Source organism: Eschrichtius robustus, chromosome 11 (genome assembly GCF_028021215.1).
Source record: "Eschrichtius robustus isolate mEscRob2 chromosome 11, mEscRob2.pri, whole genome shotgun sequence".
Classification (NCBI taxonomy): Eukaryota; Metazoa; Chordata; class Mammalia; order Artiodactyla; family Eschrichtiidae; genus Eschrichtius; species Eschrichtius robustus.
In genome coordinates this window covers 15,208,798-15,231,790 of record NC_090834.1, presented here as the reverse complement: position 1 = coordinate 15,231,790, position 22,993 = coordinate 15,208,798, and the positions used below count along the sequence as shown (strand labels likewise).

The window sequence follows — 22,993 nt, the reverse complement described above, 5'->3', positions numbered from 1 at the left end:
GAAGCCTGGGGTACTTCTTAACCCCATTCGTGGGCACCGGTGTATGATAATCCTAGAAGTTCACATTATTGCCGGCTTACTATTTGCAGGCACTATTCTGTATTCCTTTACGTGCGGTAACTCATTTAATCTTCAGAACGACCCTGTTTTTATTCCCACTTTACAGATGGGGAAACTGAGGCTTAGAGAAGCAAGTTGCCCAAGGTCACACAGCTAGTAGGCAGCAGAGCCAGGATTCAGGGCATCTGTGGTTTTAGCCATGATGTGACACTGGTCAGAGAAGGGCAGGAGGCAGGGGAGCAGAATGGGGGTGCAAAAAGTCCAGCTTCTCTGAAGAGAAATACAGCCAAACTGGGGGTGAAGCAGATTGGTCTGGGAACCCGGACAACAAGGGGTGAGGCTGTTCTGCTCTTCTAGGTGGGTGGCCTGGGGGGAGGGGGTTGAGGAGCTTTCCACAGGGTCTGAGGGAAGAACCCTAGTGCTGGATGACCCTCCTCTTCCATCCCCATTCAAGTGGATATCCCTCTGGTCCTTTCTCTGCCTCAGGCAGGACAACCTCAAGGCCGATAAGGTTGGAAGAAGGGCAGCAAAGTCATGGTGTTCTTCACCAACCTTAAGGACGGGACTTGACTGTCTCAGGAAGTCCTTCTGAGAGTCTAACTGAAATCTCTCCAAGAGTCTCGTAGAGTTTTTTGCTAAAAAGGATGCTTTCTCTGGCACGCTAAAATGCTTTTCTGGATGTCCTCCTCCTTGCCTTTGGGAGAGGCTTTTCCAGGGGACAGCGCGTGCCCTGAAGGCTCTAGAGAGCTCTGCACACCACCTTGCCATGGGAGAAGGGAACCTCCCAGCTCAGAGGCTCTCATCTCCTTTTGTTTCCAAAAGGATTCCAGGCACCCATCTGAGGTGAGTGGGCCCCTCCTTCCCCCCAACTCAGCCCACTCCCCTCCCTCCCTCCAAAGGCTTGTGTCTCTGCTCCTTGTTAACAAGATCCTGACAAGAACCGCAGCCCTGTTTGGCAGTGTGAGATAAGCTGCCACAAAGGGGCATTGTTGGCATGTGGGGTGGTCGCCTGGGGAGGGGCGGGGTGGGTGGGAGAAGCTCTTTGCGCTCAGCCCTGGCAGCCGGCTCCAGGCTTGCCCTGGGGAAGGGCTGGTGTTGGGGGTGCCTTCTGGTGCCTGCTTTGTTTTTTCCTTCTTAAAGAGCCAGGGCCTAGCGTTGTTAATTTGATTGCACCCACTTCGGCTTCTTGTCTCCCCTGATTAGCCAAGCTCCACCTGAAGCATGAGATTAATTCAAATTCCATGGAAGAAATCAGCCTCGGCTCTGAGAGCTGGTGGGGAGGTGCCAGGGGACCCTAGCTGTCCAATGCCTGTGCACGTGGGGAGCAGAACCGACAAACAGTGTATGTGTGAAGGGGGCGGGACGCGGGTCATCGACAACTATGGGGCCTTTGAGACTTGGACTGCAGCCCTGTTTCTGCTGCACGGTGGGCCCAGCTGAGACCCTCAAACTCACCAGGTCTTGCTTTCTCCAGCCATAAAATGGATCAGTCAGTCCCTCTCTTGACTGCTTGCCAAGGAGCATAAGCACAGGGTCGGGGCCCGGGAGGTGGGGGTAGTATTCTCACATGAGGGTGGGACTTGGTCCTCCACGGCCTCTGGTCTTCTACTCTGCCCAGAATCTCAGAAAAGTGATAGTGATAATGAAAACAGCTAGTGTTTATTGAATGCTCATTATGTGCCAGGCACCCTGGTTAATGCTTTACATGAATTATTTCATTAAATCCACCCCACAACCCTAGGAGGTGGGTCGTATTTTTATTCCCATCTTAGAGATGAGAAAACACTCAACTCTGAAATGACCCTGAATATCAGAATCCTTTCAGAGACAAAAGGAGACACCACCATCTTTCTTTAATTACTTGGAAGGTAGAATTTAGGGGTCATTACTGTGAATACCCTAGAGCTGGAGTCACCAAACTTTTTCTGAAAAGGACCCACAGTACATAGCTTAAGCTTCGCAGGTCATAGGTCTCTGTTTCAACGACTCAACTCAGTTGCTGTAGCTCGAAAGCAGCCATGGACAATAGGATATGAAGAATGGGCGTGGCTGGGCTCCAGCAAAGCAGGCAGCTGGCCGGATATGGCCCTTGGTCAGTTTGCTGACCACTGCTCTAGGGTTAGTGCACAGGAGAAGCTGGGCTTGTCGACTCTCAACAAAGAAGGAGTTTCTGTTAGGAGGCTGGTTGCATTCAGACAAGGGCAGTTGTAGGATATTGGAAAGGAGAGCACTTCAGCTTCCAGAGTTCTGGAAAGCATGCAGTTATGGATAATAAATCACTGGGCCTGGGGATTGTTGTGGTTTGAATTGTGTGCCCCAAAAAGATATGTCCAGTCCTAGATCCTGGTACTAAGGTAGGAGATAGATGGGCCCCAGGCTGAACAGTTTCTCCCCTGTGGACAGAAACTCCATAATAGCAGAAACTCCATAAAAGCAGGATGATGGAGGAGGCTGGGCCCTGCCCAGATGGAAGATAAGAGACCACGTATTCCTCATTCTTGAAATCAAGGAGATCTCCCCGACTACACATGCGCAGAAAGGCTCCGTGGAGGTCAAAAAGGGAGGGGGTGCCACCTCGTAGTAAGTGATGCCAGCTACCCAAAGGCCTCTTCACTAGAATCCATCTTGGCCAAGAGATGCGCACGCACACAGGGGAGGACCCTGAGATAAACCAAATACGGACTCAGAACCAGGCAAAGCAAGATGACTGGTCAAAGGAAACCCAGAAGAAATGCCACATAAAAGTGATTTAAACTGCCACGAGTGAGCGACTCTCTCTCTCTCTAGGCCCGCCCATGTGTCTATCCACATGTACTGTACTCTTTTTCCTCCTCATAAACACTTTACTTGCTTCACTACTTTCCGTCTCTGTGTGGAAATTCATTTCTTCATAGCTGACGGGCCAGGGCCGTGTCGCTGGCCACTGGTCCCTGGTGGTCTGGTGGCCAGGATTCAGCGCTCTCACTACCGCTGCCCAATCTCTGGCTGGGAATCGAAATCCTGCCTCAAGTTGCTGCAGGCCGAGGCCACATGAGATCAGGACCTGTGACTGTGACCTTATTTGGAAATAGGATCTTTGCAGATATAATTAAGACGTCTTACTGGGGTAGGATGGTCCTTAGTCCAATATGACTGGTGTCCTTATAAGAAGGGGAAGGGAGACACACACAGAGGGAAGATGGTGTGAAGACACCCGGGGAGACAGAGGCAGAGGGTGGAGGGATGCATCTACAATCCAAGGGATGCCCAGGATCGCTGGCAGCCCCCGGAAGAGGCAAGAAAACACGTTCCCTGAGAGCCTGAGGAGAGAGCACAGCCCTGCCGGCACCTTGATTTGGGATTTCTAGCCTCCCAGAGCTGTGAGAGAATACAGTTCTGTTCTTTAAGCCACTCAGTTTGTGGTACTTTGTTACAGGGGCCCTAGGGAACGAATACAAGGTTCCAGTGTGTGACAGAAATTCCCTGTGCAGAGTTTCCAGGAGGACAGCCACAGCCTGTCCCCATGGAGCTGGAGGGGGCTTCCTGAGGCGGGAGGTTGTGGGCTTTACCCTCTCTGCTCTGTGGGGAGCCCACCCCCGTTACACCCCCAGCGCCACGGACAGGCTGGCAGCAGGCGAGCAGTGGCGGGAGCGTGCCCGGGCCACAGTGCCCTTGCCCGCAGCTTCCACCCCAGCACCTGGCCCGGGGATGCACACCTGCTGCCCATGAGCAGTGAAAGCAGGAGAAAATTTTCTCCAAATCTCGACTTTGCCAGGTCTCAAGTCTCCGTAGACCTGAGAGGCCCACGTGGGAGCCTGACGGTGTCCTGAGTACTGGGCGGGGATGGGGTCAGGGCTTGGGCTGCCGGGGAAAGCCCACCCGTGTCACCCTTCCCGGCCCAGGATAGGACAGCTGTTAGTCACACAATGACTCGTGAGTCACCTGGCGAGGTGGGAGCTGTAGGGGTCATTGGGTCCAGCACACTCCTCTGAGTAGAAATCCTGGCAGAAAGGCAGCCAGGGTTCAGCTGCGTCAGGGCACCCCCAGCACGAAGCAAACATGTCATCTCTCCACTCCCATTTTTTTTTTTTTTAATAATTTGAAAAATATTTATTTATTTATTTATTTGGTTGCCCTGGGTCTTAGTTGTGGCTCACCGGCTCCTTAGTTGTGGCGTGAGAACTCTTAGTTGCGGCATGCGTGCGGGATCTAGTTCTTGGACGAGGGATCGAACCCGGGCCCCCTGCATTGGGAGCGCAGAGTCTTAACCACTGCGCCACCAGGGAAGTCCCGCCACCTCCTTCATTTTTATTGGTGGCACCGTCATACTTATCCCTTAGCCTGGAGCCCTTGACTCTCCCCCATCCTTTTGCCCAGTCCATCATCCGGGCTGGCACCTGTTCCTTCTCAGCGACTCTTAGGCTCCCCCTTTCTCTCCATTCCCTGCTCAAGACCCGAGGAGCACATCCAGACTTCGGCGCCACTATCCATCCCCTCATCCCCAGCCCTCCTATCAGACGTCCTCCCCACCGCCTCCCACGCCTTCCACCTGCCCGCCCTCCTTTCTTCCCTTTGTCGATCCAAACCCTACCTATTCCTAAGGTTCCACCCAAGTCCTGCTCCCCTAGAAAGCTCTGTCTGACCATGTCTGTCCACACTGGGTTTTTCCTTCTCAAACCCAACACTGCACGTGTAACCCCAGATCTTTTTATTTTAAAAAAAAATTTTCCAGTCTGGATGATTTGTATTTATTAAAGTGAATTTAGCAAGATTTAAGTGTACAAAATCAATGCACACACACAAATTTTTTTTTTCCTATTAGTATAAACAATCAGAAAATGAACTGGACCTTTTAGCACACTATCTTGCCTCACTTCCTGAAGGTTAGTGCCAGCTTCCTAACTAGTTTGTAAGCACCCTGAGGGCAGGGGTGGTGACTTACTCTTGCTGTTCTCTCTTTCTCAGACCTTGAGGCCACATTGGACACATAGGGGCTTCTCAGGAAGTACATGTTTATGGCTCGACCGATCCAATAATTTATTCCGCCCCTGCCATTCAGAGGGGCTTTGATCACAACGGGGGGAGCAGCTCTGGGCTCCCCACTTACGGCAGGGTCTGGAGGCACTAATGTAGCTCTTGGCCTGTCTGCATTTTCTTATCTAGTAAACTGAGGCACCCAGTGATAGCCCTGACTCCCTTGTGCCTTGAAATTACTGGCACATTTTCCTTGGTTGGCAAGTACAGTGAGTGTAATTTTGTTATTACAAATTTTGTTATTAACATCCAGACCCGCTGGAGCTGAATGCAGGGAAAGCCTTGGATGATCCCTTAGAGCCCAGATCCATCTGGAAGGTCTGCCATGCTCACGGTCATGGGGACTGACTGCAGGGGTGACGGTGGAGTGGTGGTGATGTACTTTGTGCCACCACTGCCCAAAGCCTCTAAGAAGGACGTAAGGGCCCAGATGAGGGCGTGGGACAGGAGCTTTCAAACTGGGAATGGAGGTTGCACAGGCAGGTTCATTCCTCTCCCTTCACTAAAATCTCTCCTGCTGTCAGGGGACCTGGCTTGCTGTGATGATGAGAGGGGGTGGGACTGGGTTGGGGGGTTGTTTCACATGGAGACTTTTTTTTCCTACCTTAAAACCTTTGTACAAAGGTCCCTTTGGGGGCTGGGTTTGGACGTGACATAACTTGCTCCAATGATACTGTTGGCCTTTGGAGGTCAGTACGATCTCCCATGCTTCTCTGACTTAGACTTGCTTTTTTAAATAAACCCCTAAAACACTAAAGGCCCCAGCTTCTGAAAGATAGGTTCTGGAATTGTGATCACACTGCCTGCCAGGTGTGCACTGGCACAGCAAATGTCACCCACTCGTTGAGCTCTGTTAATGCCTTGGGGGCTGAGGGAGAGGGAGAGAAGAATCGTGACTCCTCTGAGCACACGAGCAGACTGAGTCCCAGGGAGAGGGAGTGACTGACCCCAGTTCACCCGGAAGCAGTGGGGGACGTGGGGGACAAGAGATCAGGACACTCATCTCCCTGGTCAAGGCCTTCCTGTCCCCTAAGCCTTCTACTCATTTTGGCCTCCCTGGGTCCTACATAGGGCGGGGGAGCCCAAGCTGGCCCATGGCTTGACCTCCTGGCCAGGGCTCAGTGGGGGCTGCAGGAGGGAGCCTGGCCTGGTGACAGGATGCATCCAGCCTGGTCTAGAAAGGGAGCTGTGGGCTCTGGGCAGCCATGTCCTTTGGTTGGAGACTCCTTGCCCTGTGGGAAGGGTGGGCGCTGAGGAGGGCAGAAGAGGTCCTCTAGAGCAGGAGCCCCAGTCACCAGGCCTAAGGGAGGTGCTGCTTCTGCCTGACAAGGAGGAGATTCCTTTGGGTAAATTTGAAATTAGGACCACCTCAGGTCATCAGATACACAGTTATCTTTCCAAGGTTTTGCATCCTGACCTCTGCACCGGTGGTCAACCACTGGTGGGTGACCTGGTCTAACCAGGCATGGGGCTTCCTTCCACCAGGGTGGACCCCCCCCTTCCCCACTTCCCCAATCACCACTTGGCTCCTCCTCTCTTCCCTCCTGAATTCTGTGACTCTGCAGCTGCCTGTGTGCTCTGGAGGGCTCTTGGATATGGCTTTAATTGGTCTGACATTTTGCTAAACAAACAAATCAAAACTCAGACCAAACAGAGAGCCCTTATGGGTTTAACTGGCCAAGGGTTTTGCCTTGGCCCCATCACTGGAGCTTTCACAGAGTGGAGGGGAGTCTGGGGGATGCAAAAGGACCTATCTAATCAGGTAACCTGCAGCAAAAGGGGGCTGCCGAGTCCTGTGCAGTAGTGGCATCAAAACACAGCCAGCAAGATAGCCTCATCCACCAGAGGGCAGACAGGAGAAGCAAGAAGAACTACAGTTCTACAGCCTGTGGAAGGAAAACCACATTCACAGAAAGATAGACAAAATGAAAAGGCAGAGGGCTTTGTACCAGATGAAGGAACAAGACAAAACCCCAGAAAAACAACTAAATGAAGTGGAGATAGGCAACCTTCCAGAAAAAATTCAGAATAATGATAGTGAAGATGATCCAGGACCTCGGAAAAAGAATGGAGGCAAAGATTGAGAAGATGCAAGAAACGTTTAACAAAGACCTAGAAGAATTAAAGAACAAACACCTAGAAGAATTAAAGAACAAACACCTAGAAGAATTAAAGAACAAACAAACAGAGATGAACAATACAATAACTGAAATGAAAAATACACTAGAAGGAATCAATAGCAGCATAACTGAGGTAGAAGAATGGATAAGTGACCTGGAAGACAGAATGGTGGGATTCACGGCTGCGGAACAGACTAAAGAAAAAAGAATGAAAAGAAATGAAGACAGCCTAAGAGACCTCTGGGACAACATTAAACGCAACAACATTCGCATTATAGTGGTCCCAGAAGGAGAAGAGAGAAAGAAAGGACCAGAGAAAATATTTGAAGAGATTATAGTCGAAAACTTCCCTAACATGGGAAAGGAAATAGCCACACAAGTCCAGGAAGCGCAGAGAGTCCCATACAGGATTAACCCAAGGAGAAACACGCCGAGACACATAGTAATCAAAGTGGCAAAAATTAAAGACATAGAAAAATTATTGAAAGCCACAAGGGAAAAATGACAAATAACATACAAGGGAACTCCCATAAGGTTAACAGCTGATTTCTCAGCAGACACTCTACAAGCCAGAAGGAAGTGACACAATATATTTAAAGTGATGAAAGGGAAGAACCTACAACCAAGATTACTCTACCTGGCAAGGATCTCATTCAGTTTTGATGGAGAAATCAAAAGCATTATAGACAAGCAAAAGCTAAGAGAATTCAGCACCATGAAACCAGCTCTACAACAAATGGTAAAGGAACTTCTCTAAGTGGGAAACACAAGAGAAGAAAAGGATCTACAAAAACAAACCCATAACAATTAAGAAAATGGTAATAGGAACATACATATAGATAATTACCTTAAACGTGAATGGATTAAATGCTCCAACCAAAAGACACAGGCTCGCTGAATGGATACAAAAACAAGACCCATATATATGCTGTCTACAAGAGACCCACTTCAGACCTAGGGACACATACAGACTGAAAGTGAGGGGATGGAAAAAGATATTCCATGCAAATGGAAATCAAAAGAAAGCTGGAGTAGCAGTACTCATATCAGATAAAATAGACTTTAAAATAAAGAATGTTACAAGAGACAAGGAAGGACACTACATAATGATCAAGGGATCAATCCAAGAAGAAGATATAACAATTATAAATATATATGCACCCAACATGGAGCACCTCAATACATAAGGCAACTGCTAACAGCTATAAAAGAGGAAATCAACAGTAACACAATAATAGTGGGGGACTTTAACACCTCACTTACACCAATGGATAGATCATCCAGACAGAAAATTAATAAGGAAACACAAGCTTTAAATGACACAATACACCAGATAGATTTAATTGTTATTTACAGGACATTCTACCGAAAAAGAGCAGATTACACTTTCTTCTCAAGTACACACGGAATATTCTCCAGGATAGATCACATCTTGGGTCACAAATCAAGCCTCAGTAAATTTAAGAAAAATGAAATCATATCAAGCATCTCTTCCAACCACAACGCTATGAGATTAGAAATCAATTACAGGGAAAAAAAGGTAAAAAAACACAAACACATGGAGGCTAAACAATACATTACTAAATAACCAAGCGATCACTGAGGAAATCAAAAAATACCTAGAGACAAATGACAACGAAAACATGACAATCCAAAATCTACGGGATGCAGCAAAAAGCAGTTCTAAGAGGGAAGTTTATAGCAATACAAGCCTACCTCAAGAAACAAGAAAAATCTCAAATAAACCTTTCTATGTAAGGTTAGATTACACCTAAAGGAACTAGAGAAAGAAGAACAAACAAAACCCAAAGTTAGTAGAAGGAAAGAAATCATAAAGATCAGAGCAGAAATAAATGAAATAGAAACAAAGAAAACAATAGCAAAGATCAATAAAACTAAAAGCTGGTTCTTTGAGAAGATAAACAAAATTGATAAACCATTAGCCAGACTCATCAAGAAAAAGAGGGAGAGGATTCAAATCAATAAAATTAGAAATGAAGAAGGAGAAGTTACAACAGACACCGCAGAAATACAAAGCATCCTAAGAGACTACTACAAGCAACTCTATGCCAATAAAATGGACAACCTGGAAGAAATGAACAAATTCTTAGAAAGGTATAACCTTCCAAGACTGGTCCAGGAAGAAATAGAAAATATGAACAGACCAATCACAAATAATGAAATTGAAACTGTGATTAAAAATCTTCCAACAAACAAAAGTCCAGGACCAGATGGCTTCACAGGTGAATTCTGTCAAACATTTAGAGAAGAGCTAACACCCATCCTTCTCAAACTCTTCTAAAAAACTGCAGAGGAAGGAACACTCCCAAACTCATTCTATGAGGCCACCATCACCCTGATACCAAAACCAGACAAAGATACTACAAAAAAAGAAAATTACAGATTATTATCACTGATGAATATAGATGCAAAAATCCTCAACAAAATATGAGCAAACAGAATCCAACAACACATTAAAAGGATCATACACCATGATCAAGTGGGATTTATCCCAGGGATGCAAGGATTCTTCAATATACGCAAATCAATCAATGTGATCCACCATATTAACAAATTGAATAATAAAAACTATATGATCATCTCAATAGATGCAGAAAAAGCTTTTGACAAAATTCAACACCCATTTATGATAAAACACTCTCCAGAAAGTGGGCATAGAGGGAACCTACCTCAACATAACAAAGGCCATATAGGACAAACCCACAGCAAACATCATTCTCAATGGTGAAAAACTGAAAGCATTTCCTCTAAGATGACGAACAAGACAAGGATGTCCACTCTCATGACTATTATTCAACATAGTTTTGGAAGTCCTAGACACGGCAATCAGAGAAGAAAAAGAAATAAAAGGAATACAAATTGGAAAAGAAGAAGTAAAGCTGTCACTGTTTGCAGATGACATGATACTATACATAGAGAATCCTAAAGATGCCACCAGAAAACTACTAGAGCTCATCAATGAATTTGGTAAAGTTGCATGATACAAAATTAATGCACAGAAATCTCTTGCATTTCTATACACTAACAATGAAAGATCAGACAGAGAAATTAAGGAAACAATCCCATTCACCATGGCAACAAAAAGAATAAAATACCTAGTAATAAACCTACCTAAGGAGGTAAAAGACCTGTACTCAGAAAAGTATAAGATGCTGATGAAAGAAATCAAAGATGACAAAAACAGATGGAGAGGTATACCATGTTCTTAAATTAGAAGAATCAATATTGTGAAAATGACTATACTACTCAAAGCAATCTACAGAGTCAATGCAATTGCTATCAAATTATCAGTGGCATTTTTCACAGAACTAGAACAAACAATCTTAAAATTTGTATGGAGATACAAAAGACCCCGAATAGCCAATGTAGTCTTGAGGGAAAAAAACAGAGCTGGAAGAATCAGACTCCCTGACTTCAGAATATACTACAAAGCTACAGTAATCAAGACAATATGGTACTGGCACAAAAACAGAAATACAGATCAATGGAACAGGATAGAAAGCCCAGAGATAAACCTACGCACCTATGGTCAACTAATCTATGACAAAGGAGCCAAGGATATACAATGGAGAAAAGACAGTCTCTTCAATAAGTGGTGCTGGGAAAACTGGACAGCTACATGTAAAGGAATGAAATTAGAACACTCCCTAACACCATACACAAAAATAAACTCAAAATGGATTAGAGACCTAAATGTAAGACTGGACACTATAAAACCCTTAGAGGAAAACGTAGGAGGAACACTCTGACATAAATCACGGCAAGATCTTTTTTGATCCACCTCCTAGAGTAATGGAAATAGAAACCAAAATAAACAAATGGGACCTAATGAAACTTAAAAGCTTTTGCAAAGCAAAGGAAACTACAAACAAGGTGAAAAAACAGCCCTCAGAATGGGAGAAAATATTTGCAAGCTAATCAACGGACAAAGGATTAATCTCCAAAATATATAAACAGCTCATGCAGCTCAATATTAAAAAAAACAAACAACCCAATCCAAAAATGGGCAGAGGACCTAAATAGACATTTCTCCAAAGAAGACATACAGATGGCCAAGAAGCATATGAAAAGCTGCTCAATATCACTAATTATTAGAGAAATGCAAATCAAAGCTACAATGAGGTATCGCCTCACACCAGTTAGAATGGGCAGCATCAGAAAATCTACAAACAACAAATGCTGGAGAGGGTGTGGAGAAAAGAGAACCCTCTTGCACTGTTGGTGGGAATGTAAATTGATACAACCACTATGGAGAACAGTATGGAGGTTCCTTAAAAAACTAAATATAGAATTACCATATGACCCAGCAATCCCACTATTGGGCATATACCCTGAGAAAACCATAATTCAAAGAGACACATGCACCCCAATGTTCATTGCAGCACTATTTACAATAGCCAGGTCATGGAAGCAACCTAAATGTCCATCGACATACAAATGGATAAAGAAGATGTGGTACATATATACAATGGAATATTACTCAGGCATAAAAAGGAACAAAACTGGGTCATTTGTAGAGACGTGGATGGATCTAGAGACTGTCATACAGAGTGAAGTAAGTCAGAAAGAGAAAAACAAATATCGTATATTAACACATATATGTGGAACCTAGAAAAATGGTAGAGATGAACTGGTTTGCAGGGCAGAAATAGAGACACAGATGTAGAGAACAAACGTATGGACACCAAGGGGGTAAGTGGCGGGGTGGGGGGCGGGTGGTGGTGGGATGAACTGGGAGATTGGGATTGACATGTATACACTGATATGTATAAAATAGATAACTAATAAGAACCTGCTGTACAAAAAAATAAATAAAATAAAACTCAAATATTCAAAAAAAAAAAAACAAACCTCAAGAAACACAAAAAACAAAAAAAACACAGCCAGCCCCTTGCAACCTGGGCTAAGCAGCCTTTCTTTGTACCTGCCTCTCGGTGAAGCATTCTCTTTGAAGATGCTTTATTTTTTCCCCCACGTGTCAACTGGAGGACGGATTGCCTCTTTCTCCTTTTGGTCATTACCTCTCTTTTTTTTAAATTTACTTTGTAACAGGGAGATAAAAGGTAGCTCTGTGGATGTAGTATTTTCTTCTGTTAATTACATTTATTTTTCAACCAAGTTCTGGGAGGCAGTCTGGTGTCCTGAAAGGACCATGCACACAGCTAGAATCATAGATTGTCTGAGCTGGCAGGGACCTTGGGTTCAGCTATGACTAGATTCTAGTCCAGGCCTCTTATTGTACAGATGGGGAAACCGAGGCCCAGAGAAGGGAAGGAATGGCTCACAGATACAGAGCCAGTGAGTCGGAGTCGGGACCAGCAACCAGTCTTCTGTCTCTTGCTCTGTGCTCTCTCTACCAAACCGTGAGTCCACAGAGGCAAGCTCCTGTCTCAGCTGGGACAGTATCACCCAATGACCTTGATCCAGCACCTTCCCTTCTCTGAGAAGGAGCTATTGCCCACCAACCTCACAGGCAAGGTATGGGCTTTGTAAATTGTCAAGTGCTGAGCGCTGTGCTGTGACAGTCGTAGGCTGGGCTGTGTGCTCAGGCACTCACAGCCTCAGCACCACCCATGCTCTTGGGGTCAGGGAGGAGTGGGGACCGACTGGGACTGAATGGTTGCCAACACGGGTGTCCAGGGGCTAGGAAAGCCTTTTGCTCCCTTTAACGAACTCTTAGAAATCTGGGGGCTCGAGGAAAGCAATTCTCTAAGAACCACCTCTGGAATCCCAACCGCCATCAGACCCCTGAGCTCCTGGAACTCTGGTTTGGTGCCTGATATCGAGAGTCAACACTGCATAAAAGGAAAACATTTCGCTTCCAAAACCCATAAGCACCTCACATGTATTCTCCCTGCCCATCCTCCCTTCATTCTCCACCAGACACCCTAAGTTCCCCTTTCATCTGATGACACGCATGGCCTTGCCTGCCTCCATGCTCTTGCTATTCTTTGTCATCATCCTGGAATGGAATGACCTTTGCTTCTGTTGGCTCTTGTCAGAATCCTTCTCATCCTTCAAGTCCTACTTAGTGACTGTTGCTTTTGTGGAGCTTTTCTTGGCTTTCCCTTGTTGGCCCTGCAAATTAAAACTGATTACTCCATCCCTGATTCTCTCTGTGTCACATTGTTTGTGGCTTTTTAAGGCAGTCATCACTTTGTGTATTATAGTTATTTTGGGTATATGTCTATCTCCTCTTCAAGATCTTAAATTCCCTGAGAATAGCAACTCCATTTTATCCATCACTAGATTTTCAGCACCTAAAACTAATGATTGCTCATGATTATTGAATGTGTATTTGGTGCCAGGTACTGTGTTAATTGCTGTAAGTGCGTGTCTCACTTGGATCTTACCGATGAGTAAATAGTATTATATTTCCAAACTTACAGAGGAGGAAATTGGGGCTTACAGAGATTGCTGTCCAAGATCCCACAGCTATCAAGCGGCAGAGCTGGGATTTGAACCCAGGTCTCTCTGGTTCTAAAGTCTGTGCTCTAATCCACAGAGTTTTATGGACTATTTAGTGAGTGCCCAGTGAGCGTCTGTTATCACTGGAAACTGTCAGGGTCAATGGTTCCCAACAGAGGGCAACCACAAACGTCCAATTTGACACTTGAACGCTTTTTATGATGTCTATCCCTTTGATATATTTACTCTCTTACTTCTACTTGGCTAAAGCGGGGATTAAGGTCAGTTTGCCTTCTGAGAGGTCACACAAGTGTGAGGTCTGACAAGGTGGAGCCGTATAGGGTCAACGTTTTCCTGAGCGTGTTACGGGCATCAAGGACAGCCGTGCAATTGGCTTTATAAATGGCAGGTCTTTCTGTAGCTGGCCTTGCGGGTGGCGGTGGGGGGTGGGGGGAGTGCTGGCGGTGTGGGCTGTCTGAGACGGACTGAGGGATGACTAGGAAGGGCTTAGCCCTGGCAAGCCCATCTGTGGCCCATGGGCCCAGGTCCTGTGGGTTCTTCCCTATCTACCTGCGCCTACCTGGGGGAGGTGGGAGAGGTAGAGGGAGAATGAAGAAGGAAAAGGGCAGAGCTGGCGGGGGAAGGATGTCCAAGGGGAGGAGCTGAGGGTGGGTTACCTGAAGCAGTGTGCCCGCAGAAAAACAGCAAGAAGCAGGATGGAAGTTCCCAAAGAAGGTCAGGACCACCCCCCCATCACCAAACTGTCCCATTGTCACAGGAGCCCCTTCTGGCAGCCAGATGCTGGGTGGAATGATTCAGGCTGATACTGAAAAGCAGTCAGACTCTCCAGCCCCAGGCAGAGGCCCCAGCTGTGCTCAGTGCTCTGCACCGACTGCCCTCAGGCCTCAAATTCCTCCTCCTCTCCTGCTGGCATTTGGGGCGGCACAGGGGCCTCTAGCATGGCTGGCAGGTCACTGGGGAGAGCGGGGCTGGAATGGAAGGAGGCGTTTGTGACAGAGAAAGTTGTGCAAGGAAAGGGTCATCCGAGGGGGCACACGTGGGTGAGGGTTTGGAGACCCCGAGTGTGCAGAGGGTGTGGGAGGGGGCACAGCTGGAAAGCAACCTGTGGGGGAGGGCCGTGTGAGGGGGGATGCTGCGTGAGCAGCTTGGAGAGACTGTGTCACAGGCAGCCGATGAGGGAGGCGCGGCGAGTGGGAGAATATGAGCCGGAGACGGAGCAGATGAAGGGAAGGTGTGCGCCTGTGCCTCACTATGGAAGGAAGCAGAGCAAAGTGACAAGGTGGCTGGAATGAGGACAAGGGGGAAGACGGAAGGAACAAGGTCCAGATGCTGCTCACAAGTGAGGACAAGTAGTACGGAGCTCCCATCATCCCTTGGGAAGAGGGGCCAGAGGCGGACGCTACTGCGAGCGTAGTGGCTGAGTGTGCGACCTGGTGCTGCACGTGTTCACGAGGCTGCCCTGGATTTACGAGATGTGTGCTCGTAGCTGCTGCCTGGGTCGTGAAGTGAGGATGGCACCGAAAAATGCAGGTCCAGAGGGGAGAAGCGAATTGCCCAGGACGCCCCAGGACATCAGCGACAGGCCGACGTGAACTGGGTCACCTTGCACACAGCCCACCTCCTGACCCCTGCGTCTCCCTTCACCCACATCCACCTCAGAGCCACAGAGAAGACACGGGCTACAAAGGCACCGCCACGCTTGCCCAGTAGAATCCCCTAACTTAGAGAAAAAGGGCAAAGACCAAAAAAAAAAAAAAAAAAAGCCTGAGAGTTTGGGCTCTTTTCTCCTGCTGACGGTGGGGAGATAAGGATCAAATACCAAGGATAGCGATAGTTCCACGAGGTGCCTACTATTCCTCTTGCCTCACGCAGGCAGAATTAGCAAAGTTCTCCCCGGCTGAGGGATGTAGATTGATTGCCTGGTTTTACTAAGGACAAAGTGCTTTTTGATAGTGTGAGGGAAGAGCTCCCCAGGGCGGGGATTCCGGTGCCTGGAGCTTCCCGAGCATCGATCGATTGCTGGGGCTTCCTCGTCTTGTGCTGAGTGAGTGAGGGTTTGGCAAGCGATAAAGAAGCTATGATTCTTAAAGGCGGGGACTCCAGGGAGATGCTGGGCAGACCGCACACTGGGCGCTGCTCTCAGCTGCCTTTCCTACACGTACCTTGGAGTGTCTCCCGTTAAAAACGAAACTGGTGGCTAAATCTCTGACGGCCTACTGGGTGCCAGTTACCATACTGGTTGCATTATCCATGTCATCTGACTTACTCTTGATACAAAACATAACAGGTAAGGCGCTCTCTTGACCCTCCTTTTGTACATCAGGAAAATGAGATACAGAGGCCAAGGAAACCCGTAGAGGTCACTGTAATTACCACACGGCGCCCAGATTCACAGTTGGCTTGGTCAGATGCTAAAACTCAGGCTCTTACTGCTGTTCTCCGTGGCCCATGGTCTGTTTCATGACAAAGGGCCAGACACTGTCCTGACATGATTCCTGGGGGCTCACTATACAGACCCCTAAGAATGTAAAGGGATAGGCTTGTCCAGTAGGAATGTCTGTGTGTGACTTAACAGAACTCAGGGATATTCTAGAGTTCAACGCCATTGATTCTGGCTCTAGGTCTGGGGATTTAGAAGCCAGAGATACGGTACTGAGCTAGAGTGAGTTTTATTGCTCTTTTGGCTTTTCTGAAGCTTCTTCCCCTTTCCATGATCAGTTCCTGTGTTATTTACGATGATTTTGGAGCTGAGTGGGCTGGGAATGAACCTCTAGCACAGATGAGGAAAGGAACCTAGAAACGTGAAGTCACTTGCCCAAAGCCAGGAAGCTCATCAGGCGGATCTGGAATTGGAACCCAGGATCTCTGCCCATAGGCCTATCTCCTACATTGCATACGTGGTCTCCTCCTTGCTAAGCCACAAACAGGTTAGGGCTTCCCTGGTGGCGCAGTGGTTGAGAATCTGCCTGCCAATGTAGGGGACACGGGTTCGAGCCCTGGTCTGGGAAGATCCCACATGCCGCGGAGCAGCTGGGCCCGTGAGCCACAATTACTGAGCTTGCGCATCTGGAGCCTGTGCTCCGCAACAAGAGAGGCCGCGATAGTGAGAGGCCCGTGCACCGCGATGAAGAGTGGCCCCCGCTTGCCACAACTAGAGAAAGCCCTCGCATAGAAACAAAGACCCAACACAGCAATAAATAAATAAATAATTAATTAAATAATTAAAAAAAAACCCATTCATTAAAAAAAAAAACAAACAGGTTATACACTAGCAAGTGTACATTAAATAAAAGAAATAAATTGTTTGATATGACTATTCAGATGGAATTGCCAACCTACAGAGCAAAATAAATGGGCTGTCGTACGACACTGCGGTACAGCAAATCATGAGCTTATCACGACTGGAGTGGAGTGAACTGGGGCCATTTAGAGTGAGGCCATTGTTTTAGATGAGAGTGCTTTTGAATCCCTCATCAGAGGTTCCCAAGCCCACCTCTGTCTAGGAATCCTTCCTGCCTTCCCTTCACAGAAGGAGCAATGGAAACCAAATGGGGAGGCAGGGTGAGTGCAGAGATGGGCCTTGCTCTATGATCAGGGGGTGTTCGGAGGGTCGCATGGGGGCAAGACTCACTCTTAACAGTGAGGAACATGGACTTGCTGATGTCGGTGCCCACGCCGTTGCTGGCCTGGCAGAGGTAGTAGCCGATGTCCTCTTCCAGGACGTGGCGGATCAGTAGCGAGCTGTTGGGCAGGATCTGGATGCGGCCGGTGAGGGGTACTGGGTGGTATTGCTGGGGGTTCCCGCTCCCTGAAACGAGGCGGCAGTTAGGAGGTCTGGTGTCTAGGCCGGGGAGGGTCGGAGTGCCTCAAGGAGTGGCCCTGATACCTTTCTCTTGCTGATCTAGGGCCATTCTGTAGCATCCCCAAAGTGCTGGGAGCTCACATAGTTCTTGCTTCCTGGGAAACAGGAAAGACCCTCACAGAAGTCTGACCCTGCCTCAGATCTGAGGTATGGAGATGGAGTTGGGGGGCCTCAGCTCAATGCCCACCTTGGCACTGAGCTTCCTTTGGGCTGAATTCCTTGGAGGGGAATAAAGAGTTATCTTCGGGCCACTTGGCAATAGGCAAAGGGAAGATTGAGCCCTCAAATGGCAGTTGCCTGGTTGTAGGCAGTCAGGCCTTCGAAAGAAGCCAGCCATCCTCCAAGGGGGGCTTTGGATGCTTCCTCCCATTGCCCCAGAGTCAGCCATGGACACAGTAAGGATAAGAGGTTGGCACAGGGCTTAGTCAGAAACCAAATGCATCCTTGGGATGAAGTTGGGTTCCAAGAAGGACCAAGATCCCAGAATAGGTTTGACTGGTGAGAAGCAGGGGTCAATGAGACTCTGGGACCCTAGGGTGGGGTGGGGAGAGTTGGAGAGTATACTGAGTTCTAGGGTTGGAGGTGGGAGGGGAGAGGTCAATCTATGGGGACAAGAGGAAATCTGGAATTAGCATGACAGCTGTTCCTGGTCCATAGACCCTTGGGGGTGGCTGAGGATGACTTCCAGTTCAGGTATAGCCTGGGATCCCCTTAAACTTCAGAACCCAGGGCTAGGAGTCATGTGTAGAGACCAGGCCCAAGTCGCATTAGTATCCTCCCCATCCCATCCCTGGCCATGCTCAGAGATGTTGGCTGGCCAGGGGCTTACCCTTGGCATGCTTCCACATGACCTTGGGTGGGGGGTAGCCGTCCACCGAGCAGTTGAGCACACCAGCCTTGCCATAGATGCCATCCTGGTTGTTGGGCTGCACCACGAATCGAGGGGGCACTGCAGAAAGAGGGAAGGTGGGGGAGGAACAGATCATCTCGGTCTCTGATAGGTTTTCTGGGGGCTTTGGGCACCTTCCATTCAACGTTAGCCCGGCCTGGACCATTATAAAGTTGGGAGCAGGCACCTCTGAACATCTGAAACCCAAGATGTTGAGAGCTTCTGCCAGTCGTACTGGGTTGGGAGCTGGGAATTCTGAGTGCCAATTCTGACTTCACCAGTGACCAACTGAGCCAGGGTCTTCTCCTCTCACGGCCTCAGTGTCCTGGCCTGGAGAGTAAGAGGTTTGAACCTCTTGATCTTTAAGGCCCCTGCCAGAGTCAACTTCCTCTGAGCCCGTGATTCAGACTTGAAATCCAGAGAGCGTTTTTAGCAGCAGACAGAGCTGGACCCTTCCTCCCCGCAACCTCGCTGGCCCGTCTCACTCACCGCGCACGATGAGCTGGCGCTCCCTGCTCACGGTGGCCGCTGTGTTGCTGGCGATGCACGTGTAGTTGCCATTGTGCTTGAGGGAGACGCTGGAGATCTGCAGGGAGCTCATGAATTCCTTGCTCTCGATGGTCACGCCCGAGCCTGAGATGATCACCTGTCCATCTTTCCTCCAGGTGATGCGGATGGGCATGTCCCCCGAGGACACCACGCAGGGGATGTAGAGCAGCTGGCCAATGGAGGCAGGCGGGAACTCGAAGGGCTGGATGAGAGGGGGCACTGGGAAGGCAAGGGGAGCGCTGCTGTCAGGCCCCCACTCTCCCCAGCCTGGCCGGCAGCATGCCCCTCCCTGCCTGGCCTTCGGGCTCCTCCCAGCCCTGCGGTGGGCTGTGAACAGAGTTCCCTGGGCACTGGCGCCTCTTTTCCCGTATATGCAGAATCTCCTGGGGTGCCCCGTCATTGTCCCCTGGCTCCCGTCCCTCTGCCCACCCAGGCCTGGATCTGCTGTCTCTGTTCAGGGCCTGGGCCGGCCTGGACTCATCCTGACCTTCAGATTCGTCCTGGAACTTGCACGGTGATGACTCGTGTGCTTCTTGACTCCTGTCTGCTTGCTGACACACTGCCCAGCTTTTAACTTGACTTCCCTGCCATTCCTCGGTGCCCCTGTGCTCACTGTCTCATCCCAGAGCTGAGTCTCCCAGAGGCCTGGGGGCCTGGGATGGGTAGAGATGACGTGCCTCAGATGCTGAGGCTGCCCTTCGTGTGCACCCCACAGCTGCTCATCTAAAGCCAGGCTGCTGTAGCCTGGTCTCCTCCTGTAGAGGTCTCATCACCCACCCCATTGTCTTCATGCATTAGGACGGGTGAGAGGAAGCTCCCATCACTGGTTGTTTTCAGCTCCTTTATACACACCTCCCACCAGTAATGTGATATGGGCTTAACTGTCCCCACTATACAGATGAGAAAACTGAGGTTCAGAGCAGAGAATTCATTTGCCTTAGATCACCCAGCTCATAAGAGGGGACTGTGGGATTTGAAACCTGATCTGTCTGCTCTCCAAGTCCAAGCTCTCTTTCTTATGCTACCTGGTTGCCTTGTTGAGAAAGCCCCAAACATGCCCAGACCAGAGACCCCTTTGTCTCATAAACGAGCTCCCCTTGGGTGGCAGGAAAGAGCAGAGAGGGAGCCCTGTCATCTGCGAGATAACCAGTTGGTTAGACTCACCCAGCTAAACGTCATCCACATAGCCCCCACCCCCCAGAGATTTGGCCCTCCCCCTCTCCTACTGCCCACATCTCAGCCCCTGGGGGGGCCTGTCTGGAGCCTGAGCCTCTGCAAGAGGGATCCTCCTTTCTCAGCTCTGGCTAGAGCAACAGCCATTATCTTTATGATAACTCAGTTAGGCCACAGTGACTTCCCCAGCAAGTGGGGGGAGAAGAGAGAGAAGGAGACAATTAGCTTAACAAAGATGAGCACCCAGTAGATGAGATATCCTTTCTGCAGTCAAATAATTAAATTACAAGGCTGTCCACAGTCCTCTGGCCTTCTCCCAGGCACCAGCCCCACCCCTCCTTGGAAGCTTGCTACTCTCCCCACCCAGAGTGGACACAGCAGGGGGTGAACCCTGAGGGGGAAAAGGATAGGTGACATCATATGCATGCCCAAGGCACCCCAAGGATTTTCAGGGCTCCGTAGGAAGCGGCCCCTGTGAAGTGGCCAGGTGTGGACAGGGCAAAACCCTTGGCAGCCCTTTGGATCTCTGGGGAAGTTCCTGGTCAAGAGTTCTAGGTCTAGAGGAAGTGACATTTAGAAGGGCTGTTGCCCCCATGCCCTATGGGATGAGAGCAGGGGCCTTAACTGACCTCCTCAATGTCACCTCCCACCTTACCCTTCACTCTGGCCATGGGGGCTCCATCGGTTTGCCATAAACACCCACAGCTCTGAAATTCAGCCCAGGCCTGGGTGCACACAGCTGGGCCCTGGGTGGAAATAACCACCATGGGCCCAAATCCAGGTCCTCAGTCCAGGTTTTCTGGGGCTCCGGTCATTGTCTGGATCTCCCCACCCCCAAACTCTGGCTGCTGCTACTCCCTGGGCTGGGGTCTTGCCCCCAGTATTCTGAGTGGTTTGTGGGGCCTTGGATATCTCCAGAGAGATTTGTCTGGAACCCTGACTCTAGTAATGGCCCAATGCTCATTGCTGAGATTTCCCAGAGATTCCTCGATGGGCTCCCACCGCCCTTTTTGGGGTCCTTTGATCAGATTGAGTCCTCTGGCCTCCTTGGACTTTTTGATGGAATTGTTGCAGAGACCCAGATCTGCCAGCCAGTTTGTCTCCTTAGGTTTAGCAGAACCAGTTCTGGTCCAGTCTTCCTTCCCACAAAGACCCAAATCTAGAGCCCAGCAGGCCTCATGGGAAACTCCTCTCCGTCCTTTCAGACCCCGCTCCAGTACCACCTCCTCTGTGAAGCCTGCCCTCCTCCTGCACAGCCCTGCAACACCTGGTTCACACCTTGATCATGGCACTCATCACATGCCGGTGGGGTATCTGTTTGCATTACCACCTTCCCTGGGTGTCTGGGAGTTCCTGCAGGGCAGTAACTAGGACTTATTTACCTGGCAAACTGTAGGAGCCCAATAAATGCTTGTCAGGTGAGTAAATGAATAAATATATGTCTGGATATCATTTCCTGGGTTGACCTTAGAAGTTTACCTATGAGGTGGGCAAGGGGTGGGGAGAGCACAGGATGGGGGTTCATCCAGAAAAAGAGGGAGCTCTACCCTCTTCCTCAAGATGCTGTATTTATGCTACAGAATTTTGGAGCTGGGAGCTTCTCCCTTGGTTCTTCCTGAGGTTCAGGCCCTTGCTAGCACCAGAGCTGGCTCCTTTAAGAGCCCTAGGGACATGGGGAGAGTCGTGGCAGTCATGAGTGCCTGCAGAGGGGAATGTGTGGGTCAAGCAAGGAGCTGGGGGGCTCTGCCTAGAGAGGAGAGGGCCTTGCCCCAGGGATGGATGGCCAAGCGCTCCATTTCCGTTGAGGACAGAGCAAGTGGAGACTGAAACTAGGCAGGGAGATTTAGCTCAGGCAAGGGAAAGATTGTCTCTCTCAGTAAGAAGGGATTTAGATAATGGAATAAGTTACTAAGGCAGGTTAATTCATTAATTAACTAATTCATCTAATATTTATGAAATGCCTGCTCTGTGAAGGCATTATGCTCCGGGTGGGCTGGGGAAAGTAGAAGCATGCTTAAAATATGGATAGAACCTCAGGAAGCATAGCATTTGCTCGGGAAGTTAAGACATTTCCCTCTGTGGTTACTGGACAAGCACCACCTGAATACACAGATACTGAACTCAGAGACGAGAAGAGGTATCATCTGGTTGGGTGAACGCAGCTGCATGGAGGAGGTGGCATTTGGACTGAGGGTTAAAGGATGCACATGCTTTACAAAATATATGGAGTGAGAGCATGGGAAAAGGCTGAGACAAGAGGCAGAGGCCAACCAGGGGCTGTCACTCCCTTCCGGTCTTCAGGAATAACACTGATGGCAATTCGAGCGGCCAGGGAAGGAGAGAGCAGCCAACCTCCATCCTGGGGGGGTTAGGCATTCACCCGGGCCAGCCAGAGCTCTCTAGTGCACTGCTGCCCTGCTGGAAGTAGATGGCCAGATCACCCCCAGGAGTCCAAGGAGTAAGGGTCTTTACTTCCCACCCCACTCTGCCCTGCTGCAGGTTGATGGGGCAGGTGTGGTTCTGTGGGGGGCGGTAAGTGTCCCCTTAGAAACTGCTTGATGGGAGTGGTAGAGGCCAGAGCTGCTCACAGAGTTCCTCGGCCCCAGGCTGGCATTCCGACAACCCTATAACTCCAGCACATGAGGACCGCCTGGAGGGAGAAGAAAGCCTAGGGATCCCGGCTCCTTCACGGGCTCGCTGAATACCAGCAGGAGGCTGTGAGTGGGAGGCTCTGAGAAGCAGGGTGGGGCGCCCCGTGATGTGGACATGGGACTGCTTTCTGAACTGTGAGTCTGTGGTGTCTCCCCTGCGCTCAGAGGTGGACACGGGCTTGTTGAGTGTGTGTGTATGTCCATTTCCACTTCTGTGAAAGAGGAA

At 49.1% G+C, this 22,993-nt stretch overlaps 1 protein-coding gene across 1 annotated transcript in view; it reads right to left on the bottom strand.

The window, feature by feature from the left end:
* Positions 1-22,993, bottom strand: part of DSCAML1 (DS cell adhesion molecule like 1) — a 352,019-nt gene that overhangs the window by 58,828 nt on the left and 270,198 nt on the right. The window contains exons 9-11 of the mRNA XM_068555005.1: positions 18,884-19,162; positions 18,335-18,454; positions 17,275-17,451 (exon numbers count right to left, since the gene is read on the bottom strand). Coding sequence (XP_068411106.1) covers positions 17,275-17,451; positions 18,335-18,454; positions 18,884-19,162 — 576 coding nt within the window. The remainder of the gene's footprint in view (positions 1-17,274; positions 17,452-18,334; positions 18,455-18,883; positions 19,163-22,993) is intronic.